The 27,169-nt window shown below is 36.7% G+C and overlaps 2 protein-coding genes across 3 annotated transcripts in view; one reads left to right on the top strand and one right to left on the bottom strand.

The window, feature by feature from the left end:
- MCPH1 (microcephalin 1) overlaps positions 1-27,169 on the bottom strand; it is a 116,886-nt gene that overhangs the window by 35,331 nt on the left and 54,386 nt on the right. The gene's annotated exons all lie outside the window — the stretch shown is intronic.
- The window catches only part of ANGPT2 (angiopoietin 2), a 41,983-nt gene that overhangs the window by 2,030 nt on the left and 12,784 nt on the right, over positions 1-27,169 (top strand). The window contains exons 2-5 of one of the 2 annotated variants that reach the window (XM_010228740.2): positions 18,515-18,670; positions 20,818-20,939; positions 23,382-23,614; positions 26,031-26,161. In XM_010228740.2, the coding sequence (XP_010227042.2) occupies positions 18,515-18,670; positions 20,818-20,939; positions 23,382-23,614; positions 26,031-26,161 (642 nt within the window). The remainder of the gene's footprint in view (positions 1-18,514; positions 18,671-20,817; positions 20,940-23,381; positions 23,615-26,030; positions 26,162-27,169) is intronic. The other variant, XM_088530613.1, reaches the window with a different exon arrangement.

The following is a 27,169-nucleotide window of genomic DNA, read 5'->3' as shown; positions in this document are numbered from 1 at the left end:
AGGTAAACAGAAACCAGTAAGCAAATTCCAGCATCCTTATTTAGTTAAAAACTGCCCTTTTTCCTGCCAGTCTCTGGGAAATCAGTTACAAGGGAATAGGATAAGTAAATCTAATGCTTTCGGGGGCGGGGGGGAGGAGTTAAAAAGCAGATTTCTTTTTTTCTATGACACAGACACATTTCATTCATTTTGGCAAAGATTTCCAAATAAAATGCCTTTATTTTTAAACACATTAGACAACTAAACATCCTGTAGAATAACCACTGTTTGCCTCTCTTACTATTTTAACACCTGCCCTTTATGTCATTTGTTATGTTCACAAAGAGACTCCCAACAAAAGTAGCTTTTCCTCATATTTGCTGTGCTAGTGACACCTGGTCTTCTAAGTGAAGATGAAAGGGAAACGATAAACTTTAGAGTTGTTTACTGGGTTTATTTGCTATTTTTTTTTCAGCCAATAAAGCACACAGCTAGGTTCATATTTCAGTTAATCAAAATACAAAGGAAGAACAGACAAGGCCTGGCCAAAAAAAAAAAAACAAAACAAAAAAAAAAAAACAACTTTGTTCCCTTGCTTTGTATATTTTACTGCAGTTTGATAGACTTCTGAAAAAACAGCATCACATTAAGTTTGAAGCAATTGCACAGAACTCTGCCTTATGCCTCAGTCAAGAGGCAGAACCATTTGTCTTGAAGCTGTGCATTTTTTTAATTAAAAAATTGTATCGCAAGTTTTTAGTTGGACAACCCTGAAACTTTGTTGCAATGTATTGTACATCCCTGAACATTTTGCACTCCTCCCCCCACTCCCGCCTTTAATCCATCAACTAAAGGAAACGTTTTGCTGGTGAATGAACGTGGGGCCGCATGAATGGAACAGCATGGGAAGTGTGAGCTCCATCTGCTTAATGGACAAACACAATCGGAAGAAAATTAGTTATGTAGGCCCAGGTTCTGTTTTTGATCTACTCCTGAATGTAGAGCAAAAGAGTTTGGTCTGCAGTTGCTACAGATTAAGTTGGGCATCACTTCATGAGAATATGTTCTTTTCTCTGAAGTGCGTTACTGCCTCGTGCCATTATTGCAAATACCACATATAAAGCTGGAATGTCTTTCAAAAGTGAATTATGTTTTTAGCATGCAGATGACGTACAAGCCCCTGTTTCACGTAACTTGATGTCCAGCAGTAGGGGCAGTAAAGCAAATGCCAAAACCCTACGTCAATTGCACAGTTATATGCCTAAAAATGAACTTCCTCGACCTCCTTAGCTTGCCTTGGAATCTATTTAATATTAAAGTGTAGGAGAGGCTTTTTGAGCGTGGAAACCTATCAAGATTTTCAGTTAATCTGAGGGAATTAGAAGGTTGATATAAAGCTGAGATACATGACCAAGTTTAATATTGCCAGTCTTCTAAATACTGTTATCTGCTTTCCTTGAGACATCAGATATTTGAAAACCTGTTTGCTTTTATATATATATTCCTAAAAGGCAGGCAAATCTTTATCCACAAATAAACAAATCTTTATCAGAATTAATGGCACCTTTACCATTTGGAACATGGCAATTTTACTCAAGCAACTGCATTTTTTTCAGATTTTAAGACCCTGAGATAATCAAATTCTGACTTGAATTTATTTCTTAGTACACACTAAGATGCAATCCGTTTCTTTGGCACAGTTGCTTTGGACAGGGACTCGTATTTTCTTAGTCTTTCTTTTCCAAAACAGCTGAAAACAATATGTGATCAAATTGATTGTAGCATATGGAATATAGGTAATTTATTTGTAGCGTATTGGCATGCCAAAAGACAAATAAAAGTCTGCAGCAGCCATCAGCCTTTAAACCTAAGAACAGAACTTCATCCTGAACCAGCTCAGCAGACTATGGAACAGACACTTCCCTGATAGAAGTGCGGTGTTTTTGGATATTCTGAATACGATTCTTTTGTTCTTGTGACCTTTTTCTGGAAACCAAAAATCCTTGATCGTGTTGAAACATTTTTCTTCTTTAAATATCATAAATTGAGATGTTTTAAGGTGTAGGGATTGAATCCTTATTGCTTAGGATGGACAGTTATTAATGAATGGTAATAATTCTTGCAATACTGGTACTGAAGTTCTGTAAAACCTTACGTATTATCTCAAAAATGAAAAAGAATATTCTCATAGGCCATCATCCACAAACATCTGTACCCAATGCACAAGGACAAATGCACAGTATTGAATTTGGAGTACGCAAGAGATGATTCCGACTCTTAACTCAAGAACTGCATTCCTTTCTTAAGTAATGCATCTGTTTTCACTTACATGTGAAAAGTGCTTGTTTCTGTCTATCAGCTATGTATTTACTAAGCAAAACAGCACTATCAGGACCTGAAAGAAAGTACTGTTTTACTTTGAGATCCGTGCATAATATCGGGTAAAGTGTCTAAATGATATTAAATGATCTGACTGGAGTTTATTGTGACAACTTCTGTACATGAATACCTAAAAAGGGATTTGAAGTTACAGAATTTTGTATATTTAAAAGCTGTGTTGTAAAGACTGTTGCAGCAGTCTTTACAAATAACAAATTCATGAAACAAGCGTGAAATTGTACAGAATCAACAAAAAGAGCTTTTCTTGTATAGATCTACAAGACAAAATTGAATTTGAGAACTCACCATCTCTGAGTGAATTGGGAGATTTCCCCATTCATTACTGCCAGCAAGAGCTTTCCCTGCTCCCCTTCCTTCAAGTGCCCATGTAGGAAATGAGCCTGGAGATGCCCAAGCTAAGAGCTTCTGGGCCACTTTGTTTCCACACCCAATTAACAAGAATATACTGTAAAACAGTATAGAAAAGTTCTCAAACCTTTGGCAGATTGAGTTTCATTTAGAAACATTGTTTCTTTTCCAGGCAGTAATCTCGTTTTTCCATAATTAAACTAGAAAAAAAAAAAAAAAACTAGAAATATTTGCTTGATTTCTAGTCATCAGAAAAGAAATATATTTGTTTTATTTACTTTTTTTCCGCCTAAAACACATATGACTTCCCGTTTATAACCATTTCAGTATAAAGCTTAGGAGCTTCAGTGACTGTATTATGATCCTGCTCATTTCATACTATAATATTAGGTGTTTTGGAAAATATACCACACCGTACATTACACAAGTTACAATAGTTCTTACAGTAAACCAGCCAGCTCAGTGAAATTCAATACTTATTTAACAACCGTTTTTCATAATTTTATGCAAGAACCTCCCGTTGCCTCTCTTGTTCTAGGAGGTTTTAAATAGCTTTGGCCGAAGGCCACGATGGGGCAAAGCAAGACTTTCTGCACCATTACCATTAAGGGCTAAACATGTAAAATGTTGCCAGCTGACCCAGAAGATACAGTCTGGGACTGTAAATTAGGGCCTGTAACAGAGAGAGGCGATATTCTCCAAGCCCTTTCTGGAGCTTAACAAATGCGGAGAGGCGGAGGTTGCAGAGGTACCATCAGACTACTCCGTATCTAAATCAGTGCCGTAGGCTAAGTGCAGTCTGCCTTTTCAGTCTGGAAGAAAGAGGAATGGGAGAAGCAAAAGCAATCTCTCTTGTTGATGCAAATTTGCCAGCGCTGCCAGAGAAGTTGCAAAGGTTTCATGGTCTTCAGCACTGCACACAACTTGAGCAGTGAAGTTTGCAAATCTCTTAGTAGAAGTGTAGAACTACTAAGATACGAACATACGCATTACACTTCCCACTCATTAAAACCGCTTAGGTGTAAGGCTGAAGCTGGGAGTAATGTGTTTTCCATTGAGCTCAGTGTCTCTCCATTCCCATACTCAGACAAAAGATGCAAGCTGGAACAAAAGATGCAAGCTGCATTTCAGAGAAAAAGCACTGGCATCTAACAAGCAATTGGATACTGAGGGGAGCTTTAAGGATCCCAGTGCAGAATGGAGATTTTCTTAAGCATTGAGAGAAGGTGGAGGAAAAGACTCTTGAACAGAAGAATGTTTCATGTATGTGGTAATATATGAAAAAAGGATGTTACCCCAAGAAAACTGGTAGTCCAAATACAACCTAACAAATTTCTCACTTTTAAAACTAGCTAAGCTGCTGGAAAAAAAAAGGCAGTAGACTGTAAATACAAACACAGCCTTCAAAAAAGGTGATTTTCTATAGGGCTGAATGAGTACTTTCAGAAATAAGCTACTCAAATAATTCTGTCTGCTATTTTATTCTTTTGAATTTCCAAACACTTGGACTAAAAAAGGAGAATCAGATTGTTTCATAGGGTTAAACATCTGGAAAAAAAACAAGAGGTACAGACTGGGTATGTTAATACTCAGAAATGCCTCAGAGATATGGCACATTCCACAGTGGAACAAATTAAGCGAAATAACCTCAAACGCACACACACAAAAAGACAGAGAAAAAAAAAAAGAGAGAGAAAAAAAACTTTACAACTGGAAATTCTGTCATCATTTTGTTTCCTTTAACAGACGTATCTCTAAAAAGTGAGGTGAAAAAAAGAATCACACTTCATCCTCTAGGAACAAATGAGATACTGTTTAAGTCCGTTCTAAATAAACCAAGTACAGAGGAAATTTTAGAGAATTCTTTGAGTTTCAAAATATATTGTATTATATTTTGAATAAAAAAAAAATCCCCGGTGAACTAGTTCTGCAAACACTGTGTCAGTTTTCCAGCTGCCTAGGAAAATACATAATCACTCCTTAAATGTTTTTTTTTTTAAAGTCTATTAATCTATTTTCCTGCACAAAGAATTATTTTTTATCTCCTTATGAGACAAAATAGTCCTAAATTTACAGAGCTCAGAAAATACATCCCAAAATTTGCATGATCAGGAGATACCTGCCAGTTCTCCTCCCATCTTCCAGCATGTTATGCTATATTTTAGAGAGAGATGCTACAAGTACTTCTCTACTGTCTTTATACCTTCTACTAACCTTCCACAAACCAAATATTGGTACACAAACCAAATATTCTTCACAGAATAATGTTATTCACTGAAGTGATAAGGAGAAAAATATTTCCTTCAGTAGATGAGTACTTGAGAATTGTTAGATACCTTAGATTTCTCATTCAATCCAGCTGTTTCTAGATATTCCTATTAATCCCAGGATGCATCTTAACTTTAGTCAACCGCCCTTAAATAGTGTTGAGGGGGGAAAAAAACAGTCTTGTATTTGGAGTCAGGGTTTAAGCATTATAGTAGGGCAAACAATGTACCTCCAATCCGTGTGACAACTTATCAACCATCTCCCTTGATTTTGGTCAATGATAAAAATAAGCATGTTTTGGTAACAGCGAAGAGATTAACAGGCAATAGTTTATTGAATAGGTAGCTATGGCATATTACTGTTTAAGTTGCTTGGGCGGGGGGGAAAGAAGTGTGGCTAGATACAATCTCAGCTCTCTCAGTGATAACAACTGAAATTCTTGAACAGACATTAATTTTTTAAACTCTGTAATGTTTTAATAATTCACTTGTCAAGACACTGAAAATAGCCAAATGTATTTTAGAAGCAAAAGTCTACATGATAACCACAGTAATTCAATATAAAGTCAAAACTTCCATATTTGAGAAGCCTGTTGAGTACAACATAATCAATCACATAACTGTCGGCATTTGAACTACTCAAGAAACAATGATTTTTGTATGCTTTTTGAGTCAGTTGTTTGCCAAAGGCATAAGAAGCATGACAGGCAAATGTATTATTTTTAATCATCCCTCTATTTAATAGAACTTTGTGATAGGGACATAAGAAATTGAAAATTTTCATAATTACAGAAAAATTGTACCCATTTGAAAACGATAGGAACTTCTCCAACTCTCCCGTGCCAAACGACTGAGCGTTTCCTAGGCCTAGTGCAAAGAGCAGCTGCGCAGCCCGGCTCGTTCTCGCTCTGCGAGGCCGGGGATCAGCCCGTGCTCTCACGTGCTCGCACCGTCTGCTTCCTCACTACGGCCGCTTCCCGACTGCGGCCTGCACCTGCCCACGCGACACGGGAAGGGAAGAGCCTTTTTGTGCCATTGCGTCAGGGGTGGGAGCGGGGAGACACCCCGCTCGGCGGGAAGGACGTTTCCGGGGCAGTGCTGCGGCCCTTGCCCGGGCCTGCGCGGCCTGTCTGCAGGCCTGCCCTGCAGCCCCGCACTCTGTGTGTGGTCTTGGGCGCAGGGATCAGAGTAAGCTGAGAGCTTTCAGTTTGAGAGCTGCCGCCTAAAAGCGATTTTTAGCTTTGTCTTACTCCTAAGAGGGTATCTGAGAGCCCCATTCTCTTCAGAGCCATTCCTCTGAACTACCATGTTGTCTTGTGTGCAACTATGGCTGGAAACAACTTTCCTCTGCTTCCCTTACCCTCTGTAACCACCTGCAAGATCCTAGTTCAAATCAACAATTTCAAAACAAAATGGAAAGCAGCCCCATCAAGAGCAGGTACTAAACAGTCAAGGAGGGGTAGCCTACACCTTCCCTTCTTAGCAGAGGAGATCTCTGCTGTAGAAGTCAACATTCAAACATCAGAAAAGCTGTGGATTGGTAGCAAGGCAGGATGCGCTTACAGTAGTATCTATTACAATAGATAGTCTGGGTAGCCAGACAGTTCAGTATTCAAGAAAATTCCCCAGTGAAGATTTCATGGAACAATTCCTTGATTTTGCTTCTCCTTTTAGAAATGTAAGAACTACAAATTTTTAAGTCTTCCTGTGGTATTAAGACTTTTCCTTTCTCCTTTTCTTGGCCATTGCAGTATCAATGGCCTGATACTTGTGCCATTGCAAGTTACAGTTACTAACCTTGGAAACAATGTCTTGCCTCAGAAGTCTCTTGAAACAGCATTTAAAAGGCTCTTGTAAGTGGACCAACCTATCAGATCTTGACAAACAGTTTAATCTTGTAAAATACCCATCCTAAAATGCATAGCTTTGGTTCTCAGTCTTTGTGCTCATGTTTCCTCCTCTTCTGTAATATCAAGCTGAATTGCTTGCTCAGTTTTGAGAGTGTCTGGTTCCTGGTTCTGCTCTGCACAGAAGGGCACCACCTGGCAGCTCCCTGGCTGGAGGCTTCCAGGAGCACTGCCTGGAATTCAGCTCCAGAAGGGGTTTTCCATCTCCACCCGAGCACTCTGCAGGCCACCACAGACAGAGAGAAGCATTTGGAAGCAATGAAGGGATTTTTTTTTTCTTGGTGCTTTGCCAATCAACTGAGCTACCTGCCTGTTAGAGGGATAATCCTAGTTCTTGAGGTGAAAAAGTATCTGTCATTAGGATTACATAACTTAAAATATTTATTTTCGTCAAGTATCTGTATCACATACTAAAATTACACATTTTTTTCAGCAATATGCTGCCTATATGTGCTGATCTTACTTGCAAATATTTATATTTGTCCACTCAACACAGTAACTTCCTGTTTTATCTTTCTAGCATGGAATTCCTCAGAAGCTTTGGCTTTTAAGCTTAACTGTGCTAATGGAACAACAAAGGGATATAAATAAGTACCGTCTGACAAGAACATAGCGAGCTGCTGGGATGTTGAGTTTTTCAACTAAGCAGAGGTGATTATTGGAGCTTCCTCCATTTAAAGGGTCTGCTTAAGAATTTTTTGTAGTCAGTCAAATGCAGTTTGCTTTTTGGGATCCTGTCAATCCCGATTATTTCAGAAACCTTAGGGAAGCTCTTCAACAACAGCTCTGATTTGGCAATATTCAGAAAAAAAGTCCATCAAAAATGAGGAATTCTCTGACTGGTGATGGAAGCATGAGGTACTTTTTCAGAAACAGACTCTGCCCTCCAGGATTTTAGCAATGGAAACGAAGGACAGAGAAAGATGCAGCATGCCTTAAAAAAGAACTTCAGCGCTCGAGAACTTAAGAGATCAGATTGCTTTTTTCGTTGTTTTAGCGCAAATGTACAGGAAAATCGGTGCCTACGTTCTTAGTGGAGAAATTCATTCCTTCAAAACTGAGGTCAGCAACTGACATGTGCACTGCCTCAAACTCTTAAACATTCAAAACTGGCACATTTTCAACTCAAATGACTGAGTCTCTCTTAGCAGCAGCATCTTTAAAAAAAAGCATTTTTCTTTAAAAAAATATTTTATAAATATATATAAAGTCTGCAAACTATACCTGGAAGCTAGCATGTTACAAAGCTTAAGAAATACTCAGAATATTTTTAGTTTCCTTTGTCTGTGAAGTTTAAAAATCTAATGATATTTCATACTCAGAGATGCTCTGAGAACACAGCTTTGAAACAGGAGACACCCAGTTTTATAGCCGGCAAAAGGGACTAATTGTATTCCACAGCTTCCTAAATAGTTTGATCCTTGAACTCCAAATCATTCTTCCTTCTGGTTGGAAGTGAAATGCAAGATGCCTGCTTCCCTAGAAAGCAGTACTGAGCACGAACCATAAATGCCTAGGTTCTCTTTCACTTCCCTGTTTTGAAAATAGGGATTTACTTCATACTTCCCCCAATAATTGCATTATGATTTGCTGTACTACATCATGAGGTATTATGTAAAACAGGCTGTCCTACTGAAAGAAGAATTTAAAACCTACTTTACTTGACTTTATTTGAGAATAAGTAAAAAAGGCAAATGTTTTTAGAAATAGGAAATTTTTTGCCAGATATAAAGCTGCTGAAAATAGCAGTTTGCAAGGTTGTATAGCAGTGTCTGTCACAAATAATGCTCTATGGACCACCAGCAGCATTCCTAATAGCCAGTTTATTTCAGCTGCCAGTGGCTCAGCGTGTGAAAAGAGAAATACACAATTGGCAAAGCATTACTCTAGACCCAGGATAGCAACTAGATTTATTCACACCATCTGCTTTTTAGGGCAGAATCTCACCCATCTGGAAGAGTTCAGATTCACTCAAAGTAGTGTGACAGTAAAAATATAACTGACCACTCATAGGACCTGCCTCCAGAAATTTTTGAACGTTCATCAAATTAGAACCCAATGTAATAATCTAGAGTTAAAAAAATAAATAAATATTGAGTGGAAACATTTCTTATATTGTTTATAAATAAGGAATCTTAATTCTGAACTCCGTTTGTTGAATGAGGAACATTTCAGTGAATGGCAGAAGCGTCACTGGCTTCTTGTCTTCCTGGCTTCAATGCTACTGAACTTCGGCAAAATGCCATTCATGACTCAGACTATTTATTTATTTATTTGTTCTTTATTTTTAGACTAATGGGAACTTTATGAATTCCTTCCCTGATTTCTAAGAGAAATACCACTTAGCTATGATCTGTAAAAACAGTGATTCAGAATCTTAGATTACTGCCTTAATGAAAAGGGTTATTCTTACCAAAAATGTTTCATCACCAAGTAACTGATTCTAGATCTGAAGATACTTTTGTTAAGTTTTGCTTTTAAACCATTTCCTTACCCACAAAGAAACTAATGCTATTAAAAGATTTGTCAGGTCGATAGCTTAGTTTTTATTAACATTTTAAAAAATACCATTAATATTTACAAGAATGTTATATTAATGAGATTTTTAGCTTTTACTCAAGTAGATTATTCTCAATGAAGGGAGATCTTCTACTAGGAAGAAATGACAATTAAAAAATCATAACAAATAGCTTACTCTAAATGAGATGTAATGAAAATAAATCATGTTTCCATGTAGCGCACAAGTGGCTTTAACTGAACCATCTCCCACATACAATTTATTTTAAAAAAGTTTTTATTTACTAATCTAAGAGTTAGTATTTATCCTCTTAGTATGTTATTACACAATTCTACTTTGAATAACTTCCAATAAATCACAGCTCACTTTCAGCTAGTATTCATTTGCAATGTTACTCTCACCTTTTTATTTGCTGACAGAAAAACGAGATAAGAGAGAAAAATCTTAGCTGGAGGTCCTATGCAAGGCAGACATGCTCAGAGGGGCATGTAAAAGGCTAACACTGCCTTTTGCTTGATGTCTCGAGCATTCCCATATACATTCCCAAAAGATTTTTCTCCTCTCTTGAGAAACAACACAGCCCATGGGGACTTCCTGCCTTAAGTGAAAAAAGGGCAATAAATCCAATATAAAATGTCTCTTTTCCCAACGCAATCGCTTTATTCTTATTCAGTGTACTATTTTTTTCCCAAAAGTTATAGGCGACTAAAATCAATGACTGACTTTCAGAAAAGAGAAAAATATTTAATAAAAGCCACTTCTAAATAGTTTAAATCTTAATTGATAGATTGATAGAATAAGTTGAAAAAGTCTCTTAAGCCTCAAGATAAATGAACCGTGGAAGGGATTGATTCTTCCATTTTTTGTTGATTTTAAGTAATAGCAACATTGATAGATTGAAAGCAAGTATGAAAAGCTTTTTCTTTTTCTTATATAACAAAATTGTCTGTAAAATTACAATTTTTGTAGCCTTCAGTCTCTATAACACCATGCAGAAGATAAGTCTAAGTATACACGGAGAGCCTGGCAAGAATAATTAGTATTGTCTTCTATTCATTACCTATACGTTAAACAGCAGGTATAGCATATTAAACTCTATATAATTGGTAATAGCTTGCTTCATATTGCTTATGTGAACTGCTGTAATGAAACTGTTGTGTTCTTCTATTTAATGATACTATTTGCTCCTTTTTTATCAAAACTACCTGACATTTCAACGTTGAATAGCATGCGCAAAGATAATTTCATCCTCAAAACATTTCTGGTGTGCCAACTTTATTATATTGGGAATAAACTATTTTTTTAATTAAAAGAAGTGAAGTCCATTAAAATAGTCTTTGACAAATTATACTTCATGTCTCAATATAAAAAATGTGTCTGTGAATCAGACTTTTCAGCATGGCATACACAGATGAGCATCTATGCTACGGCTGCAGATGTCAAAAAGTGTTTCATATTATGGGCTAAATTGTACTTCAGATGACTCATGAAGAAACCAGACACGGCTTCAATCCAAAGAATACTGCCAGTCTGAAACAAGGGCAGGCAACTAAGACCAAGTACTGCTGAGTTAAAGATAACTCATGACATCTGGAGTATGAGAAGTGGAAAGGTCTCCTCTATACGCTGAAAAGGTATTCAGAAAAAGAACTAGAGGCTCCTCTCTGAGGCCTCCTTACTTTGTCCTATCACTATATCTGAGCAAATATATATATGTATGGCTGCCTTAAGTTAATTTTCTATCCTGCTCAGTTCTGTATATGAACTAATTATCCCACTGCCTAGGGAGCAAAATCTCAAGCTGACTATAAGGACTATTAAGATCCTTTTGGTCTAAATTCAAAAAGGTCAGTTCTGCGTAAAGCACAGGGCATTTTTAATAGTGATACAAGAACAGGAATTTAGAAAGCTTTTGACAACTGAATATATCTGTCAATTAAGCCCTGGAGCTTTTATGCATATTTAAATAAAAGCCCAAAGTTAAGCGCTGTATTTTCTGTTGCTCGGATGTTGACTTTATCTACCCGTATCTTAAAAACTGAAACCAAAAATTGGAGAATCAGAAGACAGTTGTGGTGGATGCTTAGAAAACTCCTGTATGCTGCAGACAGAGCTGAATCAAACATGTATATTTTCCTAAACAAGAAAATAACTACCGCCATACCATTAGTCCCACAATTTTCTCTAAACTTAAAATAGATGACTTAGCATGCAATATGTGTTGTAATGCTAACTGTTCAATACTGCCAGGAGCTATTTTGAACTATATTGCAAAAAAATTCCTAACTACAATCAAGGTCTGAGACTATCAAAGATGTTTCCCATGGGGAAAATTCTGGGGAATTCCTGGGAATTCTGGAAAACAAGAATAAGATCAAAAGAATATCAGAAATTGGTAGTACTGATGATATTCCTTCTCTGTTAAAATATGTTATAGTTTAAAAACTGAGCTTTTGCCTGTGAAGTGATGGCAACAAAATGGATACAGAAGAACCTAGACCTCCTTATTCATATTCTTTGTTTTTCTCTACTGCAAATATGTAGAAAGCTTTGTTTTAGTTTTACTTTTCCATATTTTCCCAAAGAATCTGAAGGACCTGAATCTTTAGGTAAGTGGCAGGAGAGCAGCCAGCTGCCAGTGCAACCTTCCTGTCCAAAGGAAGGTAATGATCCCTTCACACGCTTATCTCTGTTACCTTTAGGAAGATGCTCGGCAAAGTCTATACTTAAAACTCTTGTTTATAATTTTGCTTTTAAATTGTACTGCTTTTTAGAAGAACTTTTATGTACTATCAACAGCCACAGTTGTATCAGGAACACTTCTGCTCTCGGAGATCTTTTTCTCTCTCTCTCCTTGATGGGATAGAGGCAGTTCGTATCGCTTTGCTCCTTACCATGAGGTTTCCTGTGTTTCTGCTGTCTAGAGGTCTGCAGCTGAGAATGAGCTGCCAAAACGCACCTTTTTTTTCTACTTTGTGTCCTTAACCAGCAGGTTATCTTTACGCACCTACTCAAGAGCCTTCCTGCTTCTTTCAGCCATGTACCTGAATCGTGCAATTGTACATTGTAACTGCAGGCAGGCCAACAACTCACCACAGCTGCAAGGGAAGACCCAATCCCTCCTCTTCGACCTTCTCACTCCCCTGTGCTCCTGTGCAGCGCACTCTTCCTCTGCTGCTAGGGCAGCAGATTAATCAGATTAAGCCCACAAACCCTTTTCCTTTCAGGTTGGTGTCTCCAGGCTGAGCAGACTGCTGCGAGAGCCCGCGCAAGGAGGGAGCACAGACCCATACCAGCAGTTAGCTGGTAGATACAGCAAACATAACAAATGCACCCAAGCTTCATATATAGCACCGCATATATAGCATTTGCTGAGCTTACTGGGCTAATCTTTGCTGATCTAAATACAGGGTTATAGAAATATAAATAAACTTTTGACCTCTTTATTGTTTCTCCTGGCAGGTACGGTATTAGAATGTTGTATATGTAAGATTAAATATTATCTTCAGATTACAGTAGACAAGTGGTGAGAAAGCCTAAAAAATGCACTGTCAGTATTTTCTCAGGTTTATAGATGAATTTCCTGGAAGCAGTAAATTGTCTAGTAACTGAAACCCACCTACGAGTCCAGGGAAAAAAGGGTCCTGACAGATTCTGATGACCTTAGGGATAGATACAAAGATCGTGCAGATCCAGCCCTCTACCTCCATCTTCTGTGGGAAACAGTACTATTTAGAAACTCATGATTAGTATCATTTCTCTTTGAAAATTAATATTAAAGTTGACAGAATGAGATTGTAACTGATTTTAAAAAATCACCACGAAAACCTTCCTTGGGAAGACTTTTTGCTTCAGTAACTGACAAAACCTGTAAAAATGAAATCAGCAGCAAGTATTTGTGTCATTCATATGGGCCAGCATTTGGCAAAGAAAGGTTTTTAATGTATGCATTAATATAACAATAATTGCTGCCAAGAACATGAGCATTTAATTAGTATAGAGTAGCCCCTTGACAGGCAAAAATAAGACTTAATATGTAATTTTAAATGAAAAAATATAGTTTAAAATGTCTCTAAAATGCCTTAATAATTTGCTGATGCTTTGAAAAAACTGTTCTGTAATGCGGACGCAAACTGTACAACAGGACTATGGAAGGCTTTTTATTTAAATAAGAATTGGCAGATCTCCCCTCATAAATGATTAATACCTCCTTTGCCAACAGTTACAAAACAAATTATTGTTATTGCATATTCTACATGTTGTCTTTTCTTTCTTGCCAACTTAAAGCCTGTTTAAGAAAAAATAAATAAATCTTGGCTTTTAAAGCAATGTTTTGGAATGTGTTCAAATATGATTGATCTATCCTCATTCTTTTGGCAACTAAGCTGAAGTATTTTTGTCAAAATTTATAATTTAATATGATTTGAAGTAATAAGGCAAGACAATCTCAAATTTATATCCTAATAGAAGATTTTGTTCCTCTATAAATGCCTAACTTTTACAAACCTTAATTACAAATTATTTTCTTCAATTTAATTGGAAACTGTACCAGCTGTTTCGTGGCAGGTTAAGTATACTTTAAGAGACCTGTTTATTTTTTCCATCTGAAAATTCATTATTGTATTTACTTTCTTCTAGAATACATGCCAAGTTGTTAAGTCTTACAGAAAAAATAGAATGGCTCATAAGAAAGCCCATCAAGAATCCCAGAAATATTATGATCTATGTCTTCTTTCAGATCTTCAGGTGTTTGTAACTCGTTCCTCATTTTTTTTTAATGACAAAATTCACTGACTTGTTGCCTTAAAACAGAATTTCTGACAGCCATTTCTATGGAACGGAGAGCAATGCTTGTTAGGCTGAACTTGACTTGAGACAAACCTTACATTTAAATGGAAACTAAACAACCTATAAAGAATACCATGTTGTCACCTCAGGTTTTACAGGCTTCTCATATAATTATCTGAGAATTCAAAATGTGCTTTAACTAGAACGTTTAAAGATGCATCACTAATAGTCATCTATTACATTTTCACAATTGCTTTGTCCAAAATAACCATCACGTAATCAAGGTTTACACATATGAATACTTAGCTCTTATACACTGGCTAGAACTAGAAAGATTAAAAATTATCTTCCCTCAGCAGTCCCACAGCAAAGGACTAATCAAAATACAGACCCCGTTGCATCTCCTGAAGTTAGGCGGTGTTTTGGAGGACACCACCAAGCTGCAGGAGTCGAACGGCCAAGCTCTCCGCTCCTGGCTGGGAACTGCAACATTTCGCTCCCATGTCTGTCCCTCCTGGAAACGGCCCAAGCCATTCTTCTCTTGCAGAAATTCTCACTATGCTACTGCTTATAAACCAAGGCGTCCTCTTGGCAGAAGCTGATGAACAGCGCTCGGCGAGGGGATGTGCGACGAGGAACGACATTCTTTCGAAATCGCTGCTAATCCTCTAGGGTGCTGGTGACACTGAGCCCCGGCTGCCTTCACCCCAGGCTGCAGCAACACAAAAAAGTTCTTCCTCTCCCCTTTCAAAGAGACCCAAGGGCCTCACTGCCTCAGAGTACGTGATGGGAAAACGTCTGCCCTTGCTGAGGGCAAGGGGACATGAAGGGCATTTAAGTTTTCTTTTATTCGTCTTTGAAGAAGGAAGTAGGCCAGCTCTCTGATACCTGAGTTATCTCACTGCTTTTCTCTACCTGTCCCTTTTTGTTCCAATGTTCTAGTATATATGCATACAAAATGCCAGCTGAGGTCATATCCTCGGTCTGTGTAATACGCCAGTGTGGTACTGAAGCAAAGTAAATACATTCTAGAGAGTTCCCTTCATTTTAACAGAGGCACATTTTGAGCAAAGATCCTTTCCCAGGCTGTCCAGTCATGTCCAGATCCCCAGCTGCAATTGGGATTACTTTGGGATTCTTTAATCCCCAGATGTCTTTCACCTTTTCAGGAGGGACATACATTAGCTATTGGGTTTAGTCTACACATGGCAGAATCCAACTTCAGTGAAAAATGGCATTTTTATCCATAAGTGCCTCAGGATTTTTGTATATCTCCTTGGAGTATGTTGCACCAAGTATAATATTCTATTGCATTTTAAATTCAATTATTACTATAATCCAGCTTCTCATAGTCTAGCACCTCATGACCTCCAGATTGTTTATAATAAATAACAACCTAGCAATCACTTTAACAGAAAAGAAGAAACTGACCTAAAAGATTTTTCCAAAGCCCTAAAAAAATACTAAAATGTTTGATCAGACTAGATTTGTCTCTGGTGGGAAAGCTTTTTAAAGTAAGGAGTATTCAGGAACCCCTGGATACTCCCCGCATGGAAAAAAGGGGATGGAGGGGCCTAGTTTGAAATTCTGGTCACACTGGACAAAAAGAATTAATGCTTAAGTGAAACTAAGAATCTTCTTCCAGTTTTACAAGAAGGTGTAACTTCTTAATTTACCCTATTTTGTTCATTTGTTGCTTTTTAAAAAATAACTGTGAAGACAGGAAAAATACTAAAATCTAGTGATTGCTGCAGTAACATTTAAGGTGGAAACATTCTCAAACCTCACCTTGCCGGAGACTCGGTTAGCTGCACCCCATTATTAGTAGCTAATCTGCAGAGACTGCTTACGTTCATGGAGGAAGGAGATAGGAACCAGTTACCAGACATTTTCAGAATATACTGCTGCCTCTGACCCACGTTTGAGAGACACCTAGCAATAATAAGATTGTAAATTCTGTTTTTGAAAGGTACTATCTGTAGTAGGTTTAAGTACCTGTTGGTATATATGAATAAATAAGCAGAACAAGTGTTTTTTTGCAGCTTTTTAGTGCAGGCAAGGATAGAGGAACTGAAAATCTGCTATGAGAACAATATTAGACTGATTTTGCTCATATGAGTTTCCTGAAGGACAAACATAGTAAATTCTGAGTTTCCAGAACACTTATTTTTGCTGGTACAATAGCATCTAAGGTCAAAAAAAAATTCTAGTTGCATGAAAATATAAAGGAAAAAGCTCTAATAATCAGTACTATACAAAAAAAGTTCAGAGATGGATATAGTAATTATATTACTCCAAGAAATGACCTGGGAAATGATCTAGGAAAGCCATATTTAGCCCATACAGCATGACCAGGTAAGCCACAAGGCTTTTGCATTTTGGGGAGCATAGGGAAACAGGCAAAGGCTGAACACGAGTCTGTCTGAAGTCTTCCCCCCAGTCATCCCCGTCGCTGCCGAAGAACCTCACAACATACCTCATAGACAAAAAAATTCTTACCAAGAGGCTAGAAAGTCAAATTGATAGTCCAGCCATATATTAAGAGTCTATGGCTAACAGTAACCCAGGCCAAGATTGTTTTTGATGTATTTTGTCCTGTAGATCTATTAGATTGAGTAGCTCCAAAGCACCAAAGCCTCAGCAAAACTTTGACCCTTCAGCAAACAGGGTTTTTTAATTATTGCTTTGAAATGTCTCTGCTTGCATAATCTCCAGAAGCTTGGATTGATGACTTACGATTTATTTTTTTAAAAAAGCTTTTTTTTTTTCCCAGATCCTTTTTTTTGAAAAAAAAAAATACAGTTCCCACATTTTGAAAAGATAACTTGAGTTTTCCACATCTCTCAATCCCGCTTTAGTAGACTTCCCTCTTAAAATGACTCATTTAAACCTTGTGGCTCAAACTCCAGTGGTTTATTTATTTATTTATTTTGAAGATAGTTTTGACTGCAGTTAGTCACATACATGTAGGTTCAGATTTGCCAGAGTATTTTTTTGAAAACATTCCCTGGATTCTGAAGTAACCTCACTAATTGCTTAGATGTGCAGCAGTTTTAATTTTAAAGCTTAACCTATAATTTTAAACTAGATAGACTTGGTTAAAAAGTGTCTATTTCTAATTATTGCAACCTGATTTAAACTGAATTCAAAAAGAACTAATTTATGTGCATGGCTTATTTTACAGCAGATTTTTAGAATTAGAGAAAATTCTTTAAAATAGAGTACTTGCTCACAAAAAATCAAGTTTCTTTTTTTCTGTGCGTGCTTTTTCCTGTGCTTACCATTTTCTGAAACCATTTAGTAGCAAACTTGAATAACAGAGTACATATATAATTTAACTGAAATCTGTAAATAAATTAAAAAAAAAAACAGAACTTTTTAGGCCAGCAGAAGTGTGAAATCACTGGTTTTTGAACCAGAAATCTGATTATAGAAATTTCTCCCTATCAAGTTAAAGAGAGAAAAAAAGAAAGAAGAAAGAAATCATGTGGCGTGGCTTTTTAAGAGATAAACAAAAGCCTCATGAAAGAGCTATGAACTATTTGAAAAAAGTTATTCAGAACATAATTTAAAAGAAGCATGGAGTAAAATCAAAATGGTTTTGGATCTTTCGGACACATGAAAAAAAATTGCATAAAATATCTACTGAATTTTCTCCTTCTACTCATCAGTTCCTTGAAAGACATGTACTCTGTTATAAAGTGATTACCACAAAAAAAAAAAAAAGCCTTATAGTTTAGCTATGGAAATAGCTATGGAATCAATATTTTAAATGCTTTTTGTCTTCCTAAATATTATGCAAAGAATTTATAGGTTGCTCTTCTGTTTCATATAGTTATGTGAAAGTGTCTCTGATAAAAGCACGCATATAACAGTGTTGCATCTGACCTCTTCTGTGACTTCTTCTCACGTGATAAAAAATGCATTTCAAAATATCTGAAGCCTAGATAGAGGAAGATGACTAAACTCCTGAGCTTTTGTCTTCTGAAACATTCCCAGCGCTGCCAGAGCTGGTGAAGCTCCTCGCCTGGCAGCAGCGGTGGGAGAGGGAACCCAGCGGGGGATTCAAACGCTGCCGGGTGCTGTCGCCACGACGGCCTCGGGGAACTAATCTACACATTACAGGGTTGAAAAAACTGGTAGCCACTGACAGAGGTTAATTTTAATGGAAAACCTCACCAAAAGGGATAAGGGACAAGGAGCAGAAGTAGATTTGTTTAACGAGGCAGCCAGCAGGCTCACTGTAAACGCCCCCCTTCCCACGTTTAAAGAATGCAACTATCTTCTCTCTTTCCTTTCCCATGTAGCTTGAGAATTACATCCAAGACAGTATGAAGAAAGAAATGGTAGAGATCCAGCAAACTGCAGTGCAGAACCAGACTGCAGTAATGATTGAAATAGGCACAAACTTATTAAATCAAACAGCTGAGCAGACCCGCAAATTAACAGATGTTGAAGCACAAGTAAGTAACAAATTTCAACCTAAAAATGCTTCTGCTTCCCCAGGCCTGTGACTACATTTAATAGAGCTTTAACAAAAGCAGTGCTGTAAATATGCAACGATTAGGAGGCAAGCAGTCAAACCGAGAGCTGTGCCCTGCTGAAGCGAGCACGGGTGTCTCTCATTCGCAGCGGCCTCTTCCCAAGCTCACTGACACTTGACAGACTCCCCTTATGGCCAGGAGGGTTTAAGTACATCTAGGAAAACAACTGTTACATTCTTCCCTAAAGATAACATACTTGCAAATACTAGTGTATATCCAAACATTAATTGGGTAATAGGATGCTTCTATACAACCCTATTTGTTCTCTCTCCTGTTAAATATTCATTCAGACACTGTCTTTGTTCAGTTCACTATGCCAGAAGGTTTTTATATTTATTTTTCCATTTTTTAATTTCTTATCAATAAAAACATGTCTTTTTATGTAACATTTTCAGACATGCTGCAAGTGGGATAACATTTCATCTCCAGCACAATGCCCTGTATTATTGTTATTTAAAAGAGGGATATATCAAAGGATGAATCAAGCAAGGAAAAAAAAAAAGAATTAGGAGACTACTAGAAAAGTAGATTCACACTGAAGTAAACTTGCCTAGAAAACACACTGTTCGCTGATGATTTCAAGCAAAATAGTTGAAGAAATACTTAATTATTGCTTTAACTGAAAAACATAGTAAGAGAAATATTATCTGAAATAGAGTGAAAGTTTTTAATATATTCTAATTTTTAGCATAAGTACAAAGCTAATTAATGCAGAATGCTGTGTACTGGTAGTTTTCTCAGAACGGAAAATTCAGATACATAATTCTGGAACGATACTGAATATAGGATATAGCACTTAGTTTTATATAATCTGAAAAACACACAGAATTTAAAATCCTTGCTAGACATTTTACAATCTGTAGAATTCACCCAATGAATTCTAGTATTTTCCAACCTAAAAAAGCCATGGCACCCTGAGAGCTCATAGATTAGAGGCTCGCAGAACTTAACTATTGGAGTGAGCCTAGAGCTTCATACAAGCTGAGAGAATGTATTTACTCATTCACAGTAATGTCTTTATGGAAATTACTCCATTATTTTTGGCTTCCAGGAAGAATATCATCACCGTAACTTTCCTTCTTGGCTTGAAATTACTGGTGACTGGGTTAAGGGCTTAATTAACAACATAAGGAAATTAACCAAACAACTGCTCTCTCAAGGACACTTACTTTTGGCAATAATTTTCAATTACACTTAAGTGTGAAATCACGTCCTGAATGACTGTTTAACATGAAGGACATGAGTAATCAATTCTTCCTGCCAACGAAAGCCAAATTCAGATGAAATTAAAAAAGCTGTTCTAAAACAATGAGGAATATTTCTAGAAAACAAGCCTCAAAGTAATGCAATACAATACAGAGCAAAAAGTATCTTTCGTGTTACCTAATACAAACATTTCTTCATTTGAAGATGCAAATAAATTTAACCACTAAAAATATAGAAAATACATATATTGGGATAAATATGTATGGAGAGAAAATTGAAAGAGAGGGAGTAAGTCAGACAAAAATGTGGTCACAGGATAAACACCTTAGAATATAATTCAAGATTGAGCAAAATACTTATTTCCAGGCAAAATGGGTTAAATTCTGGCACTTAAATAATTAAAATGGAAATATTTAGTGATTTCAGAGGATTGGTCCAAAACATCAACTAATGAAAGACACCCAAAGTAGACTGAGATCAGACAAGCAGCCCAACACTGTCTTTCTAAAGCAATCTGAGAAAACATCTCAATTTAAGTTATTCTCTGTATGATAAACACAATAATTCTAGTAATGAAATAAAGATATCAAAACAGAGGGGAAGGTACAACAATCAAATTAAAGGACATAGTAACCCTCAGCCATTTATCAGAAATATAACATATTACTAAAATATTCCCAATAATACGTGCCAAGAGAACAACAAAATTGCACTCTATACATTTTTCATTCCTGTTCAGACAAAGAGCTTTAAAATTGTAGTCATAAATAGAGATTTGCATGACTTCACATAATGAAATTGCAATTTGTTAAAAAGCCGTGTCTTGGTTTTCAAATACTTCTAAAATATTTTTTATTTAGGTACTAAACCAGACGACGAGACTTGAACTTCAGCTTTTGGAGCATTCTCTTTCAACAAACAAATTAGAAAGACAGATCTCAGATCAGACGAACGAGATAACTAAACTACAAGAAAAAAACAGGTAAGCTTGCCTACCGAGCCAGCAAAATACTTATTCTGTAAAGTGCCCTTCTAGGGGTTTTGGAAACAAAAGTATTGAAGTAGGAAAATAATGCTTCTCCAATTGCACCCATTTCAAAAGTCTTTTTCCCAATGAAGAAAGAGCCCAATATTTTTATAAATACAGAAAGAACTGGCAGCTAAAATGTCGGAGAAGTCCCCAAAGGCCCCATATTTACTATCTAAAATATAAAAAACACCACTGTTGATGCTTTTGACTAAAATATATTGGCTTATTATCCTTGCTGCGATTTAATTGTTTAAACTGAAATTGTTACTAACATTTTTTCAGAATATTTGTTTTCAGAAATTCCAATAACATCAGAGTGTCCAAGGATGTGTGGATGCTGATTTTGCTTGTGAATTCTGATTACTGCAGTTATAAACATTATAATAAATTCTTAGTTTTATTCTACCCCTTTATACCTCAGCATTAGTTTTCTGTTATGTTAGATAGACTTTAGTAAATGCATTTGTTTCAACTAGAATTTCACTCTTCCATAAAGATCTTATGAACACAACTTTTTGGTTATACTCTACAAATATAACACTGTGACAACTTAAGCTGACCTATAATTCAGGACTAGCAGTCGTCTCTCTTGTACTTTGCTTCAGTGCCATCAGACACGAGACCTCGCTAAGGTAAATAGATGGATTTTCGAGCAGATCAAGTCCCTGAACCCATCTGCTTGCTGACCTCACACAGGTGAGGTGATGAGAACAAACCACAGCAGCCCAATGACAGTTTATTAACAGAAACGTAGACACTAAAAGTGTGCCAGGTGTTGCCAGTCTTCCTCGCCTTTCTATACGTCACTTGAATTAGACCATGTAATGTATGTCAGCATGCTGCAGCAATAATAACGTTAGTTGAGTGAAAATAGGAAAATCATTGTGTCAGGACTGTTGTTATTATGAACACAACGAATACATGCGTTTACCTGATTCATGGGGTAGTCACGTATCATTAACGTATTTCATTCAGGTAAAGAGGCTGCAGGTTTATTCAGTTTATTATTCATAAATGCAAACGGACAAGAAGGAGGACTTCCTAAAGTGCTTAAATGACTCAACAAACCCCTATCCCAATTCAAATGATCAAAAGCCTAAATGCCATAAACTTTCAGCGAGGAACAGCTGCGGCATTTGTTTATTCCTAGCAAAGCCATAACTAAACATGTCTGATTACATATGGTTCTTCACTACCTAAAGTCCTATTTTATATAAAGAACATCAGGTTAAAACCTGAAATACTTTTGAACAGTAGCCACTTTATATTCTTCCTTAGACTTACTTAGATGAAATTATCAATTATGCAACATGCTTCAAACCCAGCCAGTGTAAACACATCTCTAACTAAAATTCTATTTTCATTTAATACACAGCTATACTAATACAGCATCATAGCATTACTGCATTATTTTTAACCTTATGAGAGAGGTCAGACTACTGTGTTTTAGGTTCCTAGCCACTCTATCTTTTGAAGTTCAGACTGATATCCAACTTTTACTCCTAACCATTGCTGCTATCCAAAGATGCTCCCCCCCCACCCCGCGTTTTTGTTTCCCAGCTAGTTTCAGCTTCGTATCACTGGGGTCTTATTTTACTTTTGGCAATAAACAGTTTACGAAGAAATCTCAAAGCAGCAATAACAGTGTGTTTTCTCCTTCAAAGCCATGTTTTTCAATGAGTACCATATGTGCAAAGTGCTTTTTATTTTAAAAAGCGTTAGCTTAAAAAAAGCTTGAGACATGTTTTGACATTTGTGTTCACTACTCTACTGTATTTATATATGCTCCCTAAAGATTTTCTCTAGCAGTTTAATAAAACAAGCATCCTTATCCAATGGAAAACAAAGTAAATGCTGAATTTAAGAACATCACTGTTTTTGTGTTGAACTCAGCAGACATTAAACTACCCCCATAAAAGCCCATGTAAACATAGAAGCATTATCTCTTACCTAAAAAAAGATGATCTATCATTGAGTTCATCTTCTTGAAACATAATGTTCAGGACTTTTTTTTTTCAGTAATACAATCAAGAATTCTAGGCCAACTTCTCCCATCTGACTGTGCATTTTTTAACACTAGCATTCTCAAAGTCTGTATCAAAATCATTACCAATTAAATTATCTTCCAAGCAGCCACTTCCTCGGGCAGCTCCAAAACTCAAGGCAGGTAACACATCATGGAGTAACTATTTGTACTGAAATCTAACATTTATTTTTCTGAAGGACAGATGTAAACACCAAACCAGCTTTCCTTCAGTTTTCTACTGTATGTATAGCATCAAAGACTAGAAGGGTGCCCTTATAAAGAAGGAAGTAACTTCTGCAACAGGCTTAATACTCTTTATATCTGCTCAAAACTGTTTCTTGAGACCCCAACTGCAATCTTTCTTTCAGCTTTCTAGAAAAAAGAGTTCTTGAGATGGAAGACAAGCACACACTTCAGCTAAGGTCAATAAAAGATGAAAAGGATCAGCTTCAAGTATTAGTATCCAGACAAAATTCTATTATAGAAGAACTAGAAAAACAGTTGGTTACAGCTACAGTCAACAACTCAGCTCTGCAAAAACAGCAACATGATTTGATGGAGACTGTTCATAACTTGCTTACTATGATATCTACACCAAACTGTAAGTAAAAGCAGATACGCAGACATCACTGGAGTTATATTAACTTGTATGCTCTCTTGCCTATAATCTTTTACAACTGTTTTCCCCATCTTTCAGCTTCTCAAAAATTATGTTTTTATGACAGAGTTAGAAGACTTATTTTGCGGCTACTGGTAAAGGAAGTCTTACAGGACTGGTTTTCAACATTTTGCTCATCTTCTGTGCTTTACTTTGCTCTACCTACCCAGTTCTCCAATAGTCCAGCAAACTAGAGATGCCTAATATACTTTATCTGACATAGCATTCATTCCATGCAATACTGTAACACACACCATACAGCCAGGTTAGACTGCATGATGTCAGCCTGTAGTTTCCTTCCTCACAGTTACTACTGCAGGAGCCTGCATTATAACTGGCCTCTCCCATCTGGCCTTGCTGCACGTGCACAGAGTTGATCAAAACCAGGCAACTAGGAGTGGCCATTAAGAGCAAAGGAATGGGAGCTCACTCAAGACCTTAGTACCAGACCACAGAAAGCAGCAGGTATTCCCACAGGTCCCCCAATTTTTCATTGAAATTTTCATCCTAATTCATCCTAAAAATCACTCAGCCAATTTTATACATTACATCACCCCAATGTGCCTAACAGCTTTGCAGCACATCATAGCCACCAACTACAGCTCCCACATTTATCAAGATTCACATACTACAGAAAAGAGCACACAAACCATAAAATGAAGGTCATGGCTGCACACAAGTTAAGCAAGTGAGCTAATGTCTCGTATGGAACTTTAACAAATTGAGAAGTTACCAATAGTCTCTATAAAAGAGTAAAAAAATCTACAAGATTGGCCTTTGAAGTTCTCAGGGCTGGAGAGACACAGAGTGTATAGGACATCTAAAAGGATTAAAACGAAATACTAGGAAGAATTTAAAACAGCTTTTCAACTGAAAAGGGCATCGGTGGACTCAGTTTCATACTTCAGCAGTAGAACCAAAACATGCTTTTATGTTAGATTTCAGTAAGTAGAATTTGCAGCCCAGAAGACAGTGGCCAATTACATTTGGGATGCTGATTTTTTTTTTTTACTGTAACAGAAATTTACATTATTTATTCTATTAAAAGTTTGCTTAACATTTCCCTAAACTATTACTTTGATCAAGAAAAGCATTTGATATATTGTTTCTGCTTTCTCCATTTCATTCAGCCTGAATATTCAAGCAAGACTCCTATAGCTGTTTGATAGTTGGCTCCATTTGGAAATTATGAAACACAACCTACAGTACAGTTGGAGCACAATATGGAAAAGTGTTTAACGAGCACTATCTATAGTGCCCTAAATAATATGTTTTTCTAGGTCTTTTTAAACAAAGCGCAATAGCAAGTTTGCCTTATTATCTGGCACTATTCCCTTAAATGCCATTATGAAGGCTGTGCATGTTCCTGCTGATGTTATCTGTTAAGCTAGTGCACAAATAAGTAAACAAGTCAAAGTCGTGTTCGCTACAACACCATTAAAGCTAGAGTGGAAAAATAATGAATGTTTGCCAAAAAGACAAAATTAGCAGGGAGAGCTTTTAAGACGGTATACAAACAATAGAGTGTGGAAAATCAATTAACACTGAATGTGTTATTTTTATATTCGAAGCAAAGAATGTAAACAGGTAAATAATGAATAAGCAATCTGAAGAGAACATTAGAGCGACAATAACATAAGCATACATTTATAAAGCATCTAAAACCCTGTAGTGATTGGCTGTGTTCCGCAGATGAAATTAAAAAGGGAAAATACACAGAACCAACCACCAAAGGGGTGAGTATAAAATATCAGTCAGCAGGCTAAATGCCAGGAAATTCCAACCTCCAAAGTTAATGAAGACTTGAACAAAAAGATGAACCTTAGACTGCTCTGTAAAACAAGGTGGCTTAGGGTTAAAAAATTACATTAAAAATGTAATTTTTAGATAAATGAATTTAAGAAAGGAAGATTCCTTATGGGAGTGTGCTGGACTACCATAGAAAACCTATTCTGGCCAGTTGTGCTATAAAACATTTCACAACTTTTTTATTACATTTCACCACCTTACAGATTTCTGGCCAAAGATCATTATTAATATAAACAGTTTCTATACAGGTGTGTTTGCAATAGTAGTTAATCCTGAGGTTTTAATGCAGGCAGAGAAGGCAACGGAAGTAGAACCTGCTCAACTGAATGAGAAATTATATCCTGAGATTTCTTATTCAACCTATTGAGATACCTATGGGTATCATCTCTTTTGAACCCATTAAGCAGTCACGCTTGTACCAAAACAACTTTTTAAAAAAGTAACATATAATTAAATCCTCAATCTGACATTTCTTCTAGGGCGAGGCATATTTTTTACTATGTCATTAATTACTGCTTTGCAACTTCTTTTCTTTTCTTTTTATTTTTAGCAGCTAAAAACAACTTCATAGCTAAAGAGGAACAAATCAGTTTCAAAGACTGTGCTGAAGCATTTAAATCTGGCCTAACAACAAGTGGAATCTACAGCTTAACCATCCCTAACATCGCAGAGGAAAAGAAGGTAGGATGCCTATAAAATGCTATCTGTGTATTTAAGTTAAAAATTATTTAGTAAATATGCTATTTTAAAGCCTTGTTAAGAGTGAACTTTTATCCAATATTTTCTTACCATGGTTTTATGGGTAGTTCTTCACTTACAGATCTGAATCTCCACAGGGAGAAAAAGAAGTCAGATGAAATCCGGGCCAAGCATTTCATTGCTCAGTTCAGCATACCAGAATTTCAGTCTTTATTTCCATATAATCAACATGCAGTTAAAGGAACATATTACTTTTACCTCTTTATCAAATCTCAAACTCCAGTACAGTCACCGTACATGATCCGAGGCCCAGGTCACAATAACTACCCAAAATGCACGACAGCTCTCGAGTGTAGGAGGCCCTTTCTCTGACACACTAATGTACACAAACCTAGAAGGTATGTTGACAGCTAGTTTATCATTGCTTTTTTTAAAAATACGCAGTTTTCCTTTAGATATCAAATTGAATCCACTTCCGTGGAGTCCAGCAAAGACTGAGCTAGCGTTTCAGGTACTCCAAGTGCCGGGAATCTCTTGTTTTCTCAGAGTTCTTAGTGCCTTCAAAAGCTCAAGATCCTCTGGGTGGAAAAAGATGGTTTAAAACAAAACAAAACAAAACAAAACGGACTTTCTTCATGAAAGAGGGCATGCAAGAATACTGGTGGATTCATGTGAGCCATCTACTAGTGCTGGACCCTGTGCGAGTTCCAATTTGTTATGTTTTGCAGAGCTTTTAGGGCGTTTGCATAAGTGATTAGCAATTAGATTAGTGCGACTGATACGGGAACATAGAGAGAGATGCTCCTCCTACAAAATATTGCTTGGATTTACATCAAAGGTGAGACTTTGTTGTGGTTTCACTGAATCAGTTTAAATGAATGCTTATTTTTTCCACATGTTTAACAGACATGATCTTCAGAGGCAATTTAAATTAAATCAATATAATATTTCCTTGCAGAAGAGACTTGAGCTATAAAGGGCACTCGGTAA

The sequence above is a fragment of the Tinamus guttatus genome, unplaced genomic scaffold, assembly GCF_059628265.1.
Source record: "Tinamus guttatus ecotype Peru unplaced genomic scaffold, ASM5962826v1 Tinamus_guttatus_pri_ptg000383l, whole genome shotgun sequence".
Taxonomy (NCBI): Eukaryota; Metazoa; Chordata; class Aves; order Tinamiformes; family Tinamidae; genus Tinamus; species Tinamus guttatus.
Note: the sequence above shows the minus strand (reverse complement) of the source record. Positions and strands in the feature narration are given on the sequence as shown.